We start from the raw sequence: 20,503 nt of genomic DNA on the forward strand, positions 1-20,503 counted from the left end.
CACACAAGTGTTAGAATCTCAACTTGCTTGTAAACCAAAATAAAAGTGTGTGGTTTTAGGCATTTGAAATTGTCTTTTCAAGGGACTTCGGCAGTAGTGTTTTGATGTTCCTTTTCTTGGAGGCATCCCCAGTAAAATACATATTATTAGGAAACGACAGGCATAGAAGCAGCGAAGCTGTTGGAAGAGATGTACCCTTGAGTACGCAGTGTTGAGATGGCGAAGCCTCACCAGCCATCTCCTTCCCCATAGCTCACTGCTTGTCACCCAGAGCCAGCGTGAGGAGGCACCTGTGTCAGGGACCTGTCTTCCTTGCTAAAATTAGCAAGGCCACGGGTGTGTTCGCATGTTCGGGCCATCCTGCCGAACCCATGCGCTGTCACTGCTGGTATGTGGCCGTAGGGGCGTGTGGAGTTTTCCTGCTGGTTTCGACATCTCGCTTGCTCCAGCTGGGGTTGAGGTGCCCTAGAAAGCAAGTGGCTGACCTTCAGCATGAGCAGACAGGCTTTCAAGTAGCAGGAAGTCACTGACTGCACTTCCTGTGGTTTTATGTACAGGGCTGGGTTCCCTCCTCAAATGGTGGAAGCAGAGGGTTTGTTCCCGGTACGAAAAGGAAACATAAAACAGGCAACAACAGAAACAAACCTTGAGAATAATTGCTGGAGTCTGTTCTCTCTTCGTTCGGAATGTGCAATTTCCATTAGGGCTAATAGAAGTGACGTGGCTTTCTGTTTGAAGGGAAGATACAGCCTTTCCTCTGAATTACGGTGCTTTAATCTGGTGCTTGGAAAGGCTGAAAGGTACTGAGAGCATGCCTCAGTTATTGTCTGACCCTAATCCTCGGTTACTGACTGCTGAAATGGATTTTACCTGTTGACTGACAGTTCAATTGCTCTGAAATTTTTGTTTGGACTTGAGATTCATTGCTTGTGCTTTGTGGAGAACTTGGGGTCTCTGCCCACAAATCCCTCTCCTCCAGCCTTTTGAGGACCCCAATTTCACAGAGGACAGTGAAATTGGAAGCAGCAGGTGCCACCTGCAGACTTAGGACTTGAATGGTGCATCTGGAAACACTCGCAGGCAGCCCACTGCTCTAGCAATGCTAGAACAGGCCTTGTGCCTCACCACCCAGGAACTGCTTTGGGTGTGTGACTCCCCAGCGTTAGGGCTCTCGCTGTGCAGAGCTGGAATAGGAGCTTGGCTTGACCTTGGCCTCTGCTTAGGTATGTGTGTGAGGCAGGAGATCTGAGCAGCAAAAAGAGGAGCTGTGTGTCAGGAGAAGTATTTGCAGCCCACAAAGAGCAGGACGTGTGAACGTGTGCATCTTGTGGTGCTTTCTGCCCCTTGGGGAGCTAAAAGCTTGCCGGTCTCTTGCTGTAGCAGGGCTGGACTTGTTCTAGCAGTTGTCTGCAGATGGCAGCCGATGGTACTGCCCCTGTGTTGCAGAGTGCCCTGAGGTCAGGTGGAAGGCAGAGTAAAAGGCCCAGGCTGTGTGTTTCCATGTTGTTCTTTGTTCAGGTAACGAGAGGATTTAGCAGCTTGAGCATGGCGAATGTTAAAAAGCCTTGGGGAGGTCGGCTTGTTTTGGAAAGTGCAAACCAAGTCTTTTTTCAGTGTCTGCTGCTTGAAAACGTGTCTGCCCTGGCTGATGTGTATCTTCTGGTTGTCTTTCAGAATGCTCCAGGACGACCTGCAGCTCAGTGATAGTGAAGACAGTGGTGACGACCAAGTCAGTTTTAGATGTTTTATACCCTACGCCCACAGACATCCCGTTAAATCATCGCGACGTGTTGCGTTGCTCTGAGCTCCTTAAGCTAACCTTTCCTCCCCCTCTCCTCTTTGTTTTTGTGAACAAAACAGGTTGTTGAAAAGCCACCTTCTTCACTTGCTCCTCCAAGGTACAGGTTTGTTCCCAAACTGCTAGGTAGACAGATAAGGAGGATAAAAAAGAATTATTTTATATGAGGGTAGGTGGGAAAGGGTCCCTTGTTTCTGTCATAGATGCAAGCTTTGGTTTCTAGCTGCCTGAAGCCAAATTGGCTTTAGTTGTGTGAGGTTTTACAGAAAGCTTCAATGAGAAATGAGTCCAGGCATGCTAGATTTTGCCTTCGAACGAGAATTGTATTTCCCCATCTGTTCCCTTCCATTCTCCTCTTCCACACCATCACGTTATTTGGAGAGCACACTGGAGATGATGGGATTTTCAGTTACAACAGTGATGGCTAAGGTATGAGTGCAGCTGTAGTTCAGAAGGAAGCCAGAAACAGCCAAATAGGTGTAGAAGAAATTTACTGAGGCTGCTTTAGCCCCTCCTGATTGGGCGACTTAGAAGCAGGATTCAAGGTTGACTGAAAAGCCACGCACCTGGATTAGAAGCAGAAAGGTGGAGAAACCCCAACAAGAGAGCACCGATGTACTTTTCTGGCTTGATGTGTGTGCTCTTCAAGCACTGGTGACAGTCTGCAAAGTCAGGCTTGCACAAGGGCATTTTGATTTCTTGGCATGACCGACTGTCTCTGCAGGCTCTTGAAACAGTATGTTCTCGCAGTATCGGTCTGCATCAGCAAGGAGGTTGCCTCCACATCATACAAATGGATTTGTGCTGACATAGGAAAGAGTTTTCAGAGTCAGAAGTCAGTGTTTTGACTTCTTTAGTTTGTTCCAGAACAAAAAGTTATGCCTCAGCTCCATCCACTCCCATTGTCAGCAGGGCTGGGGCGAAGCACTTGTGAGCAGGGATGGGTTTTGCAAAAAATGCTGCTGTTTGGGGCTGTTCACGAAACAGCTGCAGCACCTCAGGCAAGTAACATGGGTGAAGAAGTAAGAACTTGCTTTCCCCCTTCTTGTGAAGGGGGAAAATAAAAACAGAAGCCATCCTGGCATGTAGGTTTCCGTCTTGTTAGTCTTTATTAGGCATCTTTTCTGCTGAGTGTTGGGACTGTCAGAATAGCATTTGTCACTATTTTAAAAAGCCTTTTGTTGGCTAAATGCAGCTTTGTACTCTTGCAGTGACATTCTGCTTGTATAGTTATGGCTGGGTTGGAATTGAGAATTTTATTATTTCCAGAGTTGTTTCTTTTATTCCGGTGCTTTATCTTGGAGTATGGCAGTGTATTCTTTTGGCCTTGCCCCCTTTCCTTCCAGTGCCAAAACAGGGGGGTTAAGTTTTATTTCTGGATGCTTCCATATCAATGTAGTAAGTAACCTTGACGCATGCTGCTTTCTAATTTTATCTCCTGGTGGCCTTGCAGTGCCCTGCAGTCCCAGCCCGAGAGCGTGGCATCAGCACATTCCAGCAGCCCAGAGTCAGGGAGCACCAGTGACTCAGACAGCTCTTCAGACTCGGAGACGGAGAGCAGCTCGAGTGACAGTGAAGCCAACGACCCTGACCCTCCGAGAGTGTCAGCTCCTGAGGTGAATGCACATGAACTGTAGGGGCTGCTTAATGCAGGCTCTCTGCTGGCTCAACGCAGTCAGACAGGGCACCTGAAACGCCCTCATCCTTCAGGTGGCCTGTTGACATCTTTGCTGCATCATCAAGCTTCGCTTGCCCTTTGCTTCTTTGCAGGAGTTTGTCAATGAAATAACCCTTAGTAACAGCATAAATTAGACTTTGAAGTGCCTCACCTTGAAGTGTTCCCCCCTGCCTTTTGGCATCGTTGGCTAGCGCTCCAGGAGGAACTGGTGCCTTTACTGATGAGGCACAGGTGGGAACTGCAGCTTTTGTCCTCAGTGCTCACCTCTGCCTGTGCAGCTCTTCAGGGTGCTGAGGCTGTCGGCTGCTTCGGGGTGAGCCCAATTCCCTGACATGCTCCGGGAAGCTGCCAGCGCCCCTCTGCAGCTCCTGCGCGTGAGTGACAGACTTGGCTTCTCCCAGCTCCCAGCTGAAGTGATCGGGCCCGCAGGAAGGGCTGGAATGTGCTTAGACTTGCTGCTGTTGAGTTTGGCTCACATAGTGCTGCACTGGCGTTTCTGAGGCTTTTATTGGGAAAAGCAGGCAAACAGAGCTTAGTGCCTCAGAGTTGCATAATAATTGAGACCATGCAGCTTTTAAAAAATCTGCTGCAAATGTACTCGTGTCCTGTGGTTTAAAACAGATCCTCCAGCTCACAAAACATTCTTGGGCCAGCGGGAAGTGCAGGGTTATAGCTGATGGACCACAGCTTATATAAACCAGTCCACTGACAGCTCTGAGATAATTCTCACAAAGCCCAGAACCTTGTCATTTATTCCTCTTGACCTCCCTAGCCTTGGCTTTCCTTTCTTTTACCTTAGAAGCACATTAACAGGGAGAATTTTGTGCACAGGAGACATTGCAGAAGCTTTGAAAAGACCTGTCTTCTGATCTCACAGCTAACACGCTTCACTCCGCAGCACTTCACTCACAGACCTTGCCTTGTGCTATGTGAGAAACAGATATTGTACTTACCTTCTTATACCAAATCATGCCTGCTTTATACTGAAAATATGCTGTGCTACAGTGTTGTTTTCTCTCTAGTGTAGTCTTATTTATTGTGGATTGACCATTTTTCCCCTTTTTATTCAGTAAACTGTTCATTTTACACAGAGAGCCAAGTGGTGCACATGCTCTGTTTTTCTATCCAGCTCCTCACATAAAAGCAAAGACTTTAGGACCCATGTGCAGTGTTTGCTTATTGTTATTTAATCTTTTAATATTTTCTCTTACTATCATTTGCGATTGGGAAGTTTAAAATGTGATAAAACCAAGTCTGTTTCATAAACCAGCTTTCTAGATGGAGTCACCCAGACACAGCTGAGGACACGTCTTCATGTCAACATGTTGTACGGCGCAAAGGAGGGTAGAATCTGGGTGGAGAAGAAAAGGCCAGCAGAAGGGATTAATTAGTCCTGGAAAGCCTTTCATGTGCTAGGGCTTCTCTTTTCTGAGAAGTGCTGTGGCTGTTCTCAGAAGAGAGTTGTGGCTGGGGAGGATTGGTGAGGGCACAAGCGTAGCTGTGCTCTGACAGCGCCCAGATCGCAAGTGACACGTTTGAGCGATGCCGAGAATTAAGCAGTACTTTCAGAGTGGGCCCTAGAGAATTGTGCCCCTCATTTGCAGCTTCAGATGTCTGTTTTTATAGCTAGCTGGTTAAGTTTTCTCCTGATACGTCAGACTTCTGTTTTGATTAGGCAGGGCTTCTTTTAACTACGATAAGTGTCTGACTGATTGCAGAGGCCCTCAGTACTCAGTCGTAGCTCATGCCTTGGTTGACCCAGGGGGACGCGAGTGTTGGATTGTGTAGGCAGAAGGCTTGGAAGAAACTGGGACAGCTCTTGGTCCACCTTGTGCAACTAACTTGGTAAAAGTTGTGAGGATGGCACCTGCTTTGTTTTCACAGTGGGTACTTGCCTGACTGTGCAAGGATGTTGGGTAGTGGCACAGAGCAAACCGAGCAGGGGTTTTCATGCCTCTCTCTTACTGCACGACAGGTATGGCTAGCAGAGATCCAGGAAAGCTGTACCACCTGGTTGGGCCTGTGCTCGTGAATTAAATGTTGGTGTGTACGTACCAGAGCATCCCTGCTTTGTCATGGTCTTTCATCTTTACCACTAAGGGGAAATTTTACTGGGTTCTGACAATGTGTTAGGATTGAGATACAGGTGTCAGTCTTGCATCCTTCCTTTCTCTGTTTGTCTACAGCCCGACCCACCAACTTCAAACAAGTGGCAGCTCGACAACTGGCTTACCAAGGTGAACCCACCAACAGTGCCAGCAGAGAGCCCCAGAGAAACTGCCCACACGGATGGACGTGAGGAGGACAGGGAGCCAGGACAGCAGATCGACAGCGACTCCTCCCAGGAGCACGCAGAGCCGAGGGAGCCTCATCACAAGAGCTCTGCCCGAGCAGCCAGGGCTTCTCAGGATGCTCACCTTCCGACCAAACGCAACTGCCAGAAGTCTTCCGCATGCGCTGAGGAGCCCTCGCAGAGGCAGACTGTTGGTATCAAAAGGCCCAGCAAGCCTCCAGCGCACGAGGGGCCCAAGGGGGGCCTGAAGGTGGAGAGTGAACCTGGTCCTTATGAGGTTAGAGACCAGTCTTCCAGAGACAAGCCAAAAGTAAAAACGAAAGGGAGGCCAAAATCCAGCGACCGAAAAGAACTGAAACCCAGTCTGCAAGAGCCCCCCGAGGGCAGAAAGCACAAGAGCTCCCATCAGGCCAGCGCCAAAGCCCTGCTGGACCCCAAGCCCCCGCGGGACGTTGTGCTGGGCAGTACCCAGGAGCACCTCGCTCTCAGCCCAATCCCTCAGGGCCAGGGCACGACTCCCACCAGGACTAGCGGCCACAGGCCTGCTGCTGTGCTCAGAGAGGACTTCCACAAGGAGAAGCTTCCCTTGTCTGTCAGGGAGAAGAAGTTGCTGTCGCCAGTGAGGGACGTGCACGTCCCTCGCAGCCTCATGGTTAAAATCGATCTCCCGTTGCTGTCGAGAGTTCCGCAGCTCCCCGGGAAGGGCAGTCACCAGAAGAGAGCGGAGGCAAAGGAGTTCCCTGGTGCAAGGGGGCAGGATGTGGAGAGGAAAGCCACGGACACTCCTGACAAGTCCTTCAAAAAGAGGAAGGTGAGAGGTGGAGGTGAAGGTGGGTTTGTGCAAGGACCGCAGTGATGTGTAGGGAGTGTGGAGCTGTTTGAAAATCCCCTGCTTGGAGTTTCTTTTTGCTTCATAGGATCAGATTGGGCTCGTTGTCCTCCTCATTCCACAGTGTTTCCAAACTTTTAAAGGGAAAATGTGTCAAAAACTATTCACAGATGTTTCTTATTGGTCAAAAATCCACTGCTGAGCAAATGAAAAGCCCTGCAAGCTGTCTAACAAATGCTTTGGTGTTTTCAAAGAATTCTTGTTATTATATCTTGCTTGCAGCCTCAGTCCGAGTAGCGTGGCCTTTTCCTGTCTAGAGTTGTGGGTTTCTGGGAAACAATTGTGATGGCTGGCTTACGCAGAGAGGGAACAAATTCTGCGGCTGTGAACTATGATTTCCAGGGGTGATGCCAGCAGCTCCATGCCTTTTGCTTTTCCCTAAATGCAGACTTTGAACTAAACCACTGATAATAACAACCACCACTAACCCCTCCTGTGCATCTCAGTGCTTGGATGAATACATCAAAAAAGCCTCTGATTTCTCCTGGAGCTGCTGTGGCACTGGTAGAGATGCTGATGCTCACAAGAGGCACATCTCCAGTAAGGGGCTTTCCAGGGATCCCTTTGCAGAGTCCTGCAGCAGGAATAGTTAACCCGTGCGCCTGCTGGAGCCATGCTCTGGAGGCTCTGAGGTGGACTAGAAGCCATGCATTACCTGTGGAGCTCCATCGTGCTGAGGTTAACCTGCATGTGCCCCAGGAGGCAGATGCGAAGTCCTGGGATGCTTTGGGCTAGCACCAGGCACTCCATGGGTAATGCTGGCTGAAGGGCGAGCTCCTTTTGTTTTGCATTTCCTTGTCTTATAATGAATTACTCTGAAGGTTTGCTGTTCAAGTGAGACAATAATTTGGTATTGCATGCTTTGCATCATAAGATTTGTGGAGTGTGCTTAAAAAGTGTCATTTATTATCCCTCTGCCTCAGTGGTTCCTGCTGTTCAGCGTATAGGCAGCAAATTTAATTGACACTTCAAAATTTCATGCTATACTTGATTCCTGCTCATAAAACATCTTGACTACATCCCTGTGTAGTCTAGGTCTCCAACGAATGCTTTTTTTTCCATCCCTTAGAGAAAACAAACAAATAAACAAACAAAAAACTGTCACAAAACATGAGGAGAAGAAAACCAACGCCCAGAACAGATCATAAAATGCTTCAGCTATAGAAGTACATTTGTTTCAGACTGTTGGCAAGGAGAGATTTAGGCAGTTCATCCCCTCCACTACAAAATAATTATTCTAACCAGCTGAAGTACATAAAATGTCACGTTAGGGTACTTGTCATTGAGCCTGAAATCAACCGTGCTCTGGTTTTCCACTTTGTCAGTTCCGATCTCTTTTCTTTTTTTAACATGAAGCCATCAAATGTAGCTGTGTTGGTCTGTACTGAACATGAACTTCCTAAATCTGAGTGATTTTTGTTTTGTTTTGTTTTTGTTAGAGGGAAATGGAGAAGGAGATTGATAGGAAGAAAATGAAATCAGACAAAGAAACAAAATCATTGCAGTCTTCAACTAACAAAGACTCCACTAAACAGAAGTGAGTATACAGCAATGGGATAGCAAAAAATGAACCTTTCTTTTAAAACTTAAAGCAAGGAACTGTACCTTTTATTCTTCTTATGAGTTTGTTTAACATAATGTGCTTTCTGAAATTTTATCTGCTGCGAATTTGTCTGTACATCCTGACACCAGCCATGTGGCTGTAAGTGTGTAATTTATTTGCCTCGTTATTTGTTGCAGATGTGCAATTATACTTGCTGTCATTGATCTTCCTCTCCTTTTATAATGCAGAGCGTTCATGTTCTTGTTACTCAAGCACAAGGTGACGTTGTAGTGCCTGTTTTCCATTCTTGTATTATGCTGCTGTAAAACCATTGAATGTGGTGGCATTTGTCCTGATTTCTAGCAGCTGGAAGGGTTTTGAATCCAGGGTTTGTACCTCCCCTTTTCTCAGAGCAAACAAGCACCTCTTCTAGCCATGTGGTGGCCTTCAGAGCAGGAAGAATTGGATACTTTTTTGTGGGGAGAAAGCTCCGGTGTCAGGTCAGGGATGCAGGTTAACTGGGCTGGAGGTTGGGAAGGAGGTTGGGGCTGCTGCTCTGCTCCCTGTAAAAGGCCCTCTCTGGAGGATTGCGCTGCACCAGGTGGCACAGTGAAGAAGGGAGAGCTGAGCAAGCTGCTCAACTTCACACTTCTCACTGCATTTCGTTTTGTTTCTTCCTCTGCTGACTTTGCAGCCGGAGGGTTGGCATTCACTGCTCTAGACGCTTTGTGCTTTCTTGGAAACTGAGGAGCTGAAGGAAAACAAAGTAAAAAGGGGTAGTTGCAAAACGAGGTTTAGTGCTGTTGCGTGCTGCCTATAACTGCTGGAGTTCCCTGGTAATCCTAACCCCAGATGATCAGAAATTTTCCACGGAATTATTAAGTATGATCAGCTCTGCCATTTAAAAGCACAGCACTTTAAGGCTCTGTCCCTCATATCCTCCCAACCCGTATGTGTTGTCTAGTTTAGCTGGCAAGTCCCGAAGGAACAACTCAGTTTAATTCTGTCGCAGCACGCACAGGATCAAGTGTCAGGGCGAGTATCCCTGCCTGTAAAAGATATCTTCTACCGTAACGGGGAGAGAGAGGCAGCGCTGTGCCTCGCTTGCCATGTTGGGTGATGTGTCCCGGGGATTTTACTCGCTGTAATTACCTCTCCCCCTTTTTCAGTGAAAAGATGCTGTGTTGGAGAGGTGTCGTTTTGGCAACATTCTGACATTCTGGTTGCAAGTCTTTCCTCCAAGGACAAGCCCTGGGGCTGATTCCTGCTTCAGAAGCAACTTGCTTGTGCATTGTTGACAGCTGAACATGTGGGATCTAATGCACTGTGAAGTCCCTGAGGTTTCATTTTGCTTTTGCAGGATTCTTTGTTAACAAGTCAGTTCACATTTCCAGAGAAATTTGAACAGAATTGGTACACAATGTATTTAACTTTTCTGATTGTTTTTTTCTGTTAAAAAAAAATCCCTATATTATATAGACATTGTATTCATGCCAATTGCAAAATTCATTTCCCATCTCTAGAGCACCAAAAGCATCATTTGAGACCCAGAAGAAAGATCTCCTGCTACCCCCACCACTGCCACCCATGTCTCCCGCACATTCTGCACCAAAGTCAACAAAAATGGCCCAGAAGAGACCCAGGAGTGAGAACGGCCAGCTGCCTGCCACAGAAAACAACACTGCCAGGGACTCAAGCAGCCACAAGGATCCTTTGTCTGCCAAGCACAAGAAGGTGGAGAGAAAGCACTCTGAACAGGTGAAGGGCAACAAAGTAGGTATCTGTTACTGCTGGCGTATCCTGCGACCCGTGGGTGCTGTGTGATTCTCTTTAGAGACCTTCCCTTAGGATATTAAATGAAAAGAAGGGTAAGCCAGCCACTAGAGAAAGCGCTTTGAAGCATATTTGCCTCTTCAGTGGCTATCTGTGACCCTATCTTGCTAGCCCTAATGCCTGTGCTGTAGTATCTCTGGTTGCTTTCCATCTTCTATTTTATTTTAATCTTACTTGTGAAACACGATGAGAAGTCGTGACCATGTAAAAGTGAAAGGCAAAAGAATCGTGTTTATGCCAGGAACTGGTTCTGACTGTAGGCAACTGCGAGTGTGATACAGTAGGTGTGAAAATAAGTGTGTTTACAAAAGGAAAAAAAAAGTTCATTCTTGAAAATAAGCACCCTGTGGTTTTAACTGTAACTTTCACTATGAGCTTTCGTAGTTTGCTTACAAAATCGTTGTTAATGATTCTTGCAGCTGAATCTTTGCACTATTGGGTTATAAAATTCAATTATATTGCCATTTACAAGTGCCTGGATGTGTGTGGTCTGGGACTTCGATGTGTGTGCACATTAATGGAGACTGTCTGTGCTGTATTAGCTGGCTTCTAACTGCTTTCTTTTTCCTGATGTTGTAGATAGCAATGCAGAGTCAGCAACTGCTGTGTGGTTAAACTAGGAGTAAGTGTGAATGGGTAGTACTAGTTCCTACCTTTTCTGGTGACTGTGAAAAATGTGCTCCTAGTGTCCTTGCTGCCCCCTTAGCCGTTGTGCAAGGAAACCTGCTACCTAATTTCTGCATGCTCAAGGAAAATCTGAATGATATTAACCCCCCTCACCAGCAGTCTAGCGAGAAGCCAAGTTTTCATTTCCAGTATTGGAGTGGGGACTGGGAAGAAAGAAGAAAGGGGGGAGCCTGGAGAAGTATACTATGTCTCAGACAAATAAACATTTTTCTCTTTAAATTTAGGAAAGCCATGCTTTGGAACAGTTCTGGATGGATGTTTCTAACCAGCTTTATCTCGCTCTGTGATTTTTCAGGGATCTGCAGGGGATGTCACGAATCCTTTCCCAGTGCCTTCTTTGCCAAATGGTACCTCCAAGCCAAGGAGACCTCAAGTCAAGTTTGAAAAGTAAGTGTTTGTTTTGTGCTCCTCATCTGTTCTTTCTGAAGACACTGGGCTTCTGCTGCATATTGAGCACTGCTTTTGTGAGAGAGAGAAAGGTACAGGACCTGCCCCGTCCTTCTCACCTCTGGGACTTCTCCACCCACCACAAAGCAAACCTCCCTCCTCTCACCAGCTCTTGTTTTGCGGGAGCTGGTGTAGACACAGGTACTTCTCAACTCAGAGACAATCACCCTCTGCAAGGCCGTGTCTCTTGTGCCTGTCTGCAAGGGATGGGTGCTGGTTTGTCTGATTCCTGACAGGTGGCAGATTTGTCTGTGACAAGGTGCTGTGCAGGAGACTAATGTCTCTGAGAAGATGTGATTCCTTTCTGGCTCCTTGTGTTAGTGCTCAGGTGGCTCCGTGCCATTTGCGCAGTGAACAGATTATTCCTGCACTCAGAGTCGTGCCTGGTCCTGCTTTATCATCAGTCAGGAGATTGGGACCTGCAGCAGCCTTGGTGACCCCATCCCTTGTAAGCAGCTACCTGGAACGCAAGTTCTCGTGCTCTGAGATGAGTGCACCATGTTGCAAGGTGTGCTGTATGCTTCAGACAAAATATGGGGGTGTTGTGATGGAGAAATGGCAGGCAGTCACATGCCTACTATTTTTACTTGGAAGTGAAGAAGTAAGCTTGTACTCACAAAAGACTAACTTCCTATTTTTTTAACGTCCAAATGTAACTTTTAAATATTACCTGGTTTTCTATCATATCCTTAAATAGTCTTAAAAGAAATCAACTTCTTTTCGTACCATTTTGTTTGTGCATTCAGCAGCTGTGTATTTACAAACAGGCAGATAACATTGATTCAGTGATTATCAGAACTCTAACGTGCGTTCAGTAACAGTACCAGCATATACTGGAGTCACAGCATCCTCGAGATAAGGTGAAATCAATACTTACACTTACCCTTTTTTTCTTCTTTCTGTTCTCCTCTGTCTGCCCCCAATTCAGACAGCATTCGATGGAATACCACATAGAAGAGGCCAAGAGGCTGAAGCACAAAGCTGATGCAATGGTAAGCCTGGGCCCTCTGCTAGAAACATCCAGCGGCTCTTGCGCGGGGATCTGATAGCTGCAGGCACGTGATCAGGCTGTGCTGGCTCATGGCACTTCCACCTAACGGAGTATGCGCTTAGTCATGTGTGGAGAGGCTGCTTTCATTTGCCTAATTTTCAGGCACTTCCCTTTGTGTAAACACACTCAGAGATTATGCCCGGAGAATAGGAATCAAAAAGGTCTTGGAGGTTAGCAGGCCTCCGTGCTTTGCAGAGCTCTCACTCTGTCTTGGGAATATGGCCCAGAGAGTTGGTTTTACAGCAGTTCTCTCTGAAATATCAGGACACTGATGATAATTGTGTTGCTGGTGAACAAGACTTGAAAGTGGCTGGCTGTCTCAGATGCGTGCAGTTTAACAGTGTGCATGATTAAACTATGTTGTTTTTTGCTAGATATGGCTCAGTCAGGTAATGTACATTTGCCACTTGCCGTTCCCCTGTGAAAATAAAGTGGGGAACGTAATAGAGTGGGAAAACCCCACCTGCCTCGCATGAGGCCTGCCCCCAGTGCCAGCCAAGAGTATCTAAAGAATGCGAAGAAAATAAATTAGAGAAAACCACTTGGCTGTGGCAGAGCATAAGGTGGAGACCCGGGTAGCGGGTCTCTTACCTAGGCTGATGACTAGGACTATGTTAGGGATCCTGAGGAGAACCCTTTCATTATCACCTGGAGGTTTGACATGATTTTTTTTTTTAATTTCTTCAAATATTGCCTATTTAGGGAGAGAAAATGAATCCAGGTAGAGAGAAATAGTATTTGCTGTAGTCTGAAAATGGGATTTTTCTCCCAACAGACTGACAAGACTGGAAAGGCCTTTCAGTACCTTGATGCTGCCCTTTCCTTCATTGAATATGGGATTGCCATGGAATCAGATGCATCAGCACCAAAATCTGCTTACAGCATATTCGCCGACACGATAGATCTCATCAAGTAAGTGGTTTTGGAACCATGACAGTTAGGCAGTATGTTTGGAGGAAAGTGGTTGGCTGTGTCATTTGTTTGCAACCAGGATGGCTCTGGGTGCCCATGAAGCTGATTGAGACAGCTGCCAGTTATTTTTTGTAGTAGGCTTCAAGCTTACTTTTAAAAATGTCATTACTCTATGGTTTTGACAGACTGTATTTCCGCGATGCTGTTGTTGTTTTGCTTTCAAAAAGGAGATTTGCCTTTTTTTTTAATCTTCCAAAAAGAAATAATTCCACCAAGATGTCTATCCTGGTCGGAAGCACTGGAATTAATATTTCACCCTCAGTTCAGGGGGACCCTAGCTCTGCAGTGGTCCCCTGGGGAGGCACTTAGTTGTACGTGTGCTCATGTTGCTCATTAATCAGTCTAAGACGAGAGGAGGTCCTGTGAGGGCCTGCATATGTTCCCACTATGTCTGAAAATGCCTTGTGTCACCCAAAGTTGTCTGCCCTAAATCATACCAAGCACTCAGTGCCAGCACCAAGGATTCAGGTCAAGTTTCCTGGTTTTTGGACCAGTGTTTAAGGTGGTGGTATGTGCTAGTTTTTTGTAAACAGTGGGACTTAAGAGCCTTGATGACTGACATGATTGTTATTTTTGTTTCCTTAGATTCATAATGACATTAAAACCCTTTACGGACACCTCAGCATCTTCACATGAAAAAATCTTTGCTGTGTTATGGTGCGTAATGTTTTCTCTGTGACTTCATAGTCTGGTTTTAGATCTGGGACAGTGAAAGCCCTGTTGCTGTCAGGTGCAAAGGAATGAGTGAAATGCGAATCAGAGTTCTGCAAGGGAAAAAGCAATATAAAAGCCAGAGCAAACTGGAACATCTCTGAAGTGAGCCAGGATACCTAAAGGGACCACACGTGAAAGGCACAGGCTCTAAAATTTGGTCTGCTGGTAACTTGAGAGCGCGTAAGGACTTTCACCTCAGGTGGAAGAATGTGATGTGCCTGCCCATGTTTTGGCCATGTTGAACAGAGCTGAGGTGCTGCTGGACAGGGGCATGTTCAGCCCATAAGAGGCTGGGCACCTTTAAAATGTGGCCCTTCCTCTTTTTCTTTTCTTTTTTTCTGTTGTGTGATTTTTTTTTCATTGAGTCTTAATTTCTGAGATGAGCAGGACAGAGGAGAGATCCTGAGGTCTCTTGAATTTGCAGAGAGGCTGATGGGTGCCTGCCCCCATCCCACGTGGTGGATTGCTGGTGAGCCAGCAGCAGTGGGCACAGGTACTGACTCTTGGGTTTCTTTCTGTTCACAGCATGCGCTGCCAGTCCCTCCTGCACATGGCAATGTTTCGTTACAAAAAGGACACTGCAATAAAGTATTCCAGGATCCTGAATGACCACTTCAAGGTAGGGCACACGTGTTGCCAAGCTGCCAGTTGAACGGCTGTAGTTGTTACTGGTGTGGGCCAACAAAACTAACAAGAGCTCTCTTCCTTGCATGCAGAGTTCTTCCAGAGTAACACAAGCACCTTCTCCATGTGTTGCAAGGTAAGATGTAGAAAAGAAACACATTTTCTGACTTCCGATTTATTGAACATCTTGTCATTCTGTATTTGCTGCAGAGTTCTTGTATATGTAGCAGCAAAAGTAAAAGGAAAACTGTCGTATAAAAGAGTGTTTGACCCAAAGCCCAGCACACTGGGCCTGCTTTTTAGCAGCGCTAGGAGTTTTACTGTGTTTTGCAGTAATGGTGTGTGGCAAATAAATGCTCAGCTCTGCATCTGTTCCATTTAAACTCTGTGGTTGAGAGGCTTGTTTGGTCTGAAATTCCAGTTATTCTTCTGCCACCGTGTGCAGTACAGCTGCCCAGTATGTAAATGGTCTCCCAGGAGCAGTGTTGGAGGCTGTACAAGTAACTTATAACTGGATTGGGTGAAGCAGTGGGAAGCAATGATGGGGTGAAGCCAGCAGGCAGCTGAGCTGGCCACATTGAGCCTCTCCAGGTCTGCAAGTGAAGGACAAGCTGCCAGAAAGCTCCAGTCTCCATAAGCGGGGACAACATAAGCATGCCTGAAGTCATTGGGTGAAAACACTTGGATTACCTGGTGAAGGCTTCCACAAATAGGTGTGGATTTTGGGAAGTGGATGGGTGATGCTTTTGGATGTCTGAGAGTGCTTGGAGAGGGGAATCACTTGAAAAACCTTGGCCTTGGACCTGAGGGATAATTATGTCCTCTCTAGCTGAACACATCTCAGTTTTCAACACTCACTCCATAGTACAGGCCCAAATGACATGGGCTAGCTCCTGATATGAGCATTGTGGTAAGACATTTATTGCAGAAGGTAACATTGATGGTGGTGTTTCTTTCTCCTGCAGAAGCACAGGCATGCCTTCTCCTCTTTCTCCAATGCCCTCTCCTGCTGGATCCGTGAGTTCTCAGCCAGGATCAAACGCTAGCAATTGTGGTGGCAACAGCATTAGCTCTTCAGTCACCATCCCTTATAATATCCCAAGCATCACCTCTTCATATGTCAACATCACTTCCTATATCCTCTATGCGTATGACATTTGGGAACAGGCTGATGCACTGGCCAGGAAGAATAAGGGTAAGGTTTTTTCCCTTTGGCTTTTCTGTCTTGCACATCGTGTTTATCTGCATGTGCCTGCTTAAATCCTAACGCTCTGCATAGCAAACACCATACCCACAGATCAAAGCCTCAAATATGTGGAAATAGACATCTGTGCTGGATTGGCTGGTTTTAGGCAGAGGTACTTGCTGGCAGTGCGTTGGTGAGCATTCCAAATTAAAAGTGCTTCTTAGTAGCCTCAGAAGTCTGACAGCCTAAGGGGTGAGAGCATCGAGCACAGAAAACCAGGCAACAGGCAAATTGCTTCACAGTAGCAGAAGAAGCCAACTTTCAAACAGGCCTGTGCCCAATGGCCTGGTGTTTCATTTTGTTTGTCAGCCTCCCAGGTATTCCTGATTTGCACATGGCAAGGCTGGTTTCCTGCTGTAAGAGAGCAGGCGAGCAGCACTTCAATGGGAGCCCTTGGGCACATGACTGGCATTTGCCAGTAGCATTTCCTAAGTCCTCTGCTACTTTTTTACCTTAGAGATTTATTGTTTAAAATAGTGTTTCGTTGTCCCCCAAGCAGCTGCGGGTAAGCAACAGCCCCAGAGCAGGCACGGTTCAGCCTGTGACCAGCCAGCCCATGTGGTGTTCGCAGTGCCATTGGTCATAGAACACCAAGGTTTGTCAGCTACTGTGAATGAAGGACCTGCAAAAGAAAATGAGAAGGATGTGCCTGGCCTAAATTACTGGAAGGCTGTAAAAACACTTGTGCTAGTCAGGCAGTTGCTGAAAATCAAAAGGCTTTTGCAAGTCAGTGTTGAATAAAGTAACTCCAGTTGTTGGCTGTCCGCTGAGCAGATGTGTGCAGTTCACTGAAGGCATGTGCTGGTGAGCCAGAGCGAGTGAGTCACAGAAGAAAACCCACAGGAGAGCAGGCAGAGCATGCACCAAGCAAGATGAAAGTCAACCCCTTGTCTAGGCTGCTGCTTCAGTGCAGGGGAATGAAGGCTGGGGTGTTAAATACTGGCTGGGGTGTTAAATACTCCCGAGGGCGAGGATCCATGCAGAGCAGTGAATAGTCGTGTAGGCTTGGCACTTGTTTTGGTGGAGACATTGGAGGCCTGTCTGGCTGAGGAGCTGTGAGGTCTCCGTGCTCTGAGGATGGAGGACAGCAGGGACCAGGCTGATGACAGCTGCTTGTGCTTCCAGGCAGCACTCAGAAAAACACTCAAATTTGGCTTCTTAACCCTTGGGGGATGTGCACGGCAGGGACTGAGCTGCGAACACCCAGACTCCTGCTCACCTGCCATGGAGTGTCCATGTCCTTCCAATGCCAGCACGTGGGGAGGCACTTCAAGTGTGTGTGTGTGTGTGTGTGTGTGATCCTTGCATGCACCCTGCATCACGTGCTTGTTGTGCTGGTGAAAGCTCTGATCTTTGTGCATTAACAAGGTCTTCTGTGAGACCTGAGGACTGCTGCTGTCCCCCCTCGCTGCCCCCAGCCTGGCTGTGCCTCCTGTGTGAAACCAACCAATTGTTTTCTCTCTGTCTCTCTCTCTCCTCCTTGTCTAGAGTTTTTTGCTGAGCTCAGCGCAGCGGTGTGCCCTCTGGCACTGAACAGTAGCATGACCGAACTGGTACACTACAGTAGACAGGGTTTACAGTGGCTGAGACTGGAGACAAATACGCCTTAACTGGTGCTCAAGGTGGTTAAGTACCTTGAACTCTTTTGCACTTTGGAAGCCTCAGAAACAGTCTGGCTTGCTGAATCATGGGATACAAAGCACCTGCAAGGGAAAATAAATCAGAGTGGAAGGGATCTGGTTACACTGGAAAAAAAATGAACTTTGTTTTTAGGGTAACATTTTGCTGCCTTGAAAAAGAAGAGACATAGGAGGGCCCCAGCGTTGATGTCGCCTTCCTTTAAAACAACAAAGTGCAATGAATTGTCTGAATGGCTCAATGTATTGATGGTCTATAAACATTTCTATTACGAATAACCAGCAGGACAATAATCACACGTGAAGAAGTGCCGACAAGAAGGAAATCTGCCTCCAGAGGTGAGTTATTATGCAACATGCCACAGTCTGCAGCAGCAGCGTGCCCAGAAGAGATGTCAGAGAAGTGTTTTTGCAAGCACGGATGCAGCCCGTCACACCACGTTGGTTCTCGGATGGCGAGTGGCGTCCTCATCAGCACCCAGCAGCATTATGTTACAGCAGAGACAGCAGAGATCTGCCTCGCCTGCTTCCCAGCCTCACCTGCGTGCACTCGCCAGCCAGCTCCTGTGCTGAGAGTCGGGTGAGGCCCTGCCGTCGGTGCTGCACCTTCACTTCCGGAGTCACCGCTGCTGCGGCCCTCTTCCTCGCCCTACGCTCGCCCACGCGCCCGCCCCTAACGCCGTGCTGCTCGCCGTCTCGCGCGGTTTCAGCCACGTCAGCCGAACGTGGTCGAGGTGGTGAAATCGCCAGGTGTGGCTGCAAACAGCTCAGCGTCCGGGTGCGGTGGGTGGTTTCGGTGGGTGGGGGCGCGCGGCCATCCTGGGGCCCTGTGGGTGAGCGAGGAGGGGCTGCTTGTGCAATGCGGGGCAAATCCCGCACGTGGGCATCGGCCCGCAACCCGCGCGGCTCTCGGCGAGTGTCTGAGAGCAGGGGCTGGTGCCCGAGTCGTGCATCCTTTGTGTGGGAGGTGATTGATGTGCTCTTCCTCAGCCAAAGCCCCAGGGTGGGCCCAGGGACTTGGAAATCTGTCTTCAGGGGATCACGGAAGGGAATCACGAGGTGTTTGCAAGCCTTTTTTCCTTGTCAGGAGCTGCACAGTTGAAATTGCGATTTTGCAAGTGGCAATAAGAGCGAAGGCGGTGTCTGTGGCATTTGTGCGTTCAGTAGGAAGACAGCCTTCTGCACCCAAAGATTTCCTGTTGCATGACAGCAGCATCCTGCCATCCTCATGTCTAATAGTGTGCCTTAGCCCTCTGGTCCCCTCTCGCATCCCTCGCCCTGCCGCTGACGCAGCTGCGGGAGCGGCAAAGAGGAGGACGATGTCCCCAAATCATTGTGCTTACAGGAAGGAACGCGTCTCCGGTGAAGTAGTTCCCTAATTACCAGGATGGAGGAACAGGTCTGCACGCCTGCAGCAGCACCTCCGTTGTAAAATAACCTGCTGGTGGTTTGGAGGCTCGCAGAAGCCAGCAGCGAACACATATCAGCAAAAGGTCTGCATTTCCAGAAGTAGGTCCCGTAGAGGCGGCCCCTGCTGCGGGGCTCAGCTCCAGCTGGAGCTGGCGGGAGGGCGCCGTGCCGTGCCGTGCCGCAGGCACACCTCCCCGGGCGTCTTCCCGGACCTTGGAGTCGTCTGACGTTCACTTTATTCAAAGCCTTAGCGCATTTCAGGGAGAAGCTGGAAGGGAGAAGTGGTGGAAGGGAGGTCCGTGTCCCCTGCCCAATTTACCCCGGCGTGGGCCCGAGCGCGGAGGCGAGGCTGGGAGTCAGGGCTGCGATCTCAGGAAGAGAGGCAGGGGACAGCCAGGGCCAGCTCCTGGTGTGCACTTTGGGGTTGGTCGGCGGGCCGGCGGCCTTTTCTGACTTGGTCTTGGTGCAGAGGTAGTTTCGGGTCCACCGAAATGGACCCTCGGCTTCAGGGCGGCGGGGGGCTCTCGCTACAAAGGCCAGGGACCGGGGGAAGCGGTGGGAAGCGGCTGCACGCCGGCTTTTTCTTTCTGTTACGGAGGAGACCGCTCGGATAGTTGTTACTTTTTAGAAAGCCATCGTATTTCAACCACGAGCCAGGTCAGAGGCCTGTGAGGGGTAAGGGAAGATGCCCGTAGTTTTCACCTGAGTCTGGTCAGGCCCTTTAAAAAGAGAAAAAAAATGGAAAAAAAAAAATAAAAAAAAAAAAAAAAGAGAAATAGGATTTGCCATTAGAAAACAACCATGCATCCAAGGAAAAAGGAAAAACAGAGGTGATGGTTGAGTACCCGAAGGAGAGAAGGAGGGTATGGTGGCAACAAAGCATCATTTCCACACAATATTTATTTAGAAGGAATAATACCTGTGTTTAAATTGTCAAATGTTCTATTTTTAAGATGCTGTTTATTTAAGAGTTGGAAAGCCCCACTTACATGGAGACAGAGATCTCTTCTGTAACCAAAAGTCAAAGTCTGACTGCAATGTCCTTGTTTTTGTGTTGTTCTTTTGTTTTTTTTTCTCCCCTCCCTCTTGGTTCCTATTGCAAACCTGTACATCTTAAACTTATTTTGGGGATGCGCATCCCTCTTGTAAATGTTTTCTGCCCTGCGTGTGGTGGAGTGTCCGAGATGGTCGATTCATTCCGACGGGGTAATAAACAATAAATGAAGTCGCCCGTTTGTTACGAGTCCTTGCCAGAGTCCTCATGTTCTCAGCTCCTCGTGGAGAAACCAGCCCTGCGCGGGCAGGCCGGGTGCTGCCATTGTGCTGTGCCCGAGGGGTCTGCGTGGCCTCGAGCTTCTCCTCTGGGTGTCCTGCTCCCTGCTGGCCCCTGGAGGACGTCACCGCTCCCTGGAAGAGCGGCTTCACGCCTCGATGCACTGTGGCGGTATAACCTGCGTTTCTTTCAGGTCCTTTCTGCAACGCACATTGCACCTCCGATGTTTGCTACTAATGGATGTGGTTTTTTAATACATTGTCTAAAGCATAGAGAATGCTGAAATCTGTTTCAATGCTCACTAGATACACTGCAGTTACAGATAACATATATGGAAATGTGCACATTTTTTTAGGTCGGCGCAGTTTTTTGCTGCACACTTAAAATCCCAAGGGCAAAACTGATGGT

At 48.0% G+C, this 20,503-nt stretch overlaps 1 protein-coding gene across 5 annotated transcripts in view; it reads left to right on the plus strand.

Moving 5' to 3' along the window:
- The window catches only part of AFF1 (ALF transcription elongation factor 1), a 67,119-nt gene extending 47,054 nt beyond the window's left edge, over positions 1–20,065 (plus strand). For 2 of the 5 annotated variants that reach the window (XM_084286268.1, XM_084286272.1), the window contains exons 8-21: positions 1,675–1,729; positions 1,861–1,904; positions 3,252–3,414; positions 5,663–6,580; positions 8,098–8,195; positions 9,725–9,974; positions 11,017–11,108; positions 12,097–12,160; positions 12,995–13,131; positions 13,777–13,848; positions 14,431–14,524; positions 14,622–14,665; positions 15,495–15,724; positions 17,264–20,065. In XM_084286268.1, the coding sequence (XP_084142394.1) occupies positions 1,675–1,729; positions 1,861–1,904; positions 3,252–3,414; positions 5,663–6,580; positions 8,098–8,195; positions 9,725–9,974; positions 11,017–11,108; positions 12,097–12,160; positions 12,995–13,131; positions 13,777–13,848; positions 14,431–14,524; positions 14,622–14,665; positions 15,495–15,724; positions 17,264–17,385 (2,383 nt within the window). In that variant the 3' untranslated portion in view covers positions 17,386–20,065. The remainder of the gene's footprint in view (positions 1–1,674; positions 1,730–1,860; positions 1,905–3,251; positions 3,415–5,662; positions 6,581–8,097; positions 8,196–9,724; positions 9,975–11,016; positions 11,109–12,096; positions 12,161–12,994; positions 13,132–13,776; positions 13,849–14,430; positions 14,525–14,621; positions 14,666–15,494; positions 15,725–17,263) is intronic. The other 3 variants (XM_084286270.1, XM_084286269.1, XM_084286271.1) reach the window with 3 other exon arrangements.
- Positions 20,066–20,503: the final 438 nt, after the last annotated feature.

The sequence above is a fragment of the Netta rufina genome (assembly GCF_964035555.1).
Source record: "Netta rufina genome assembly, chromosome: 4".
Taxonomy (NCBI): Eukaryota; Metazoa; Chordata; class Aves; order Anseriformes; family Anatidae; genus Netta; species Netta rufina.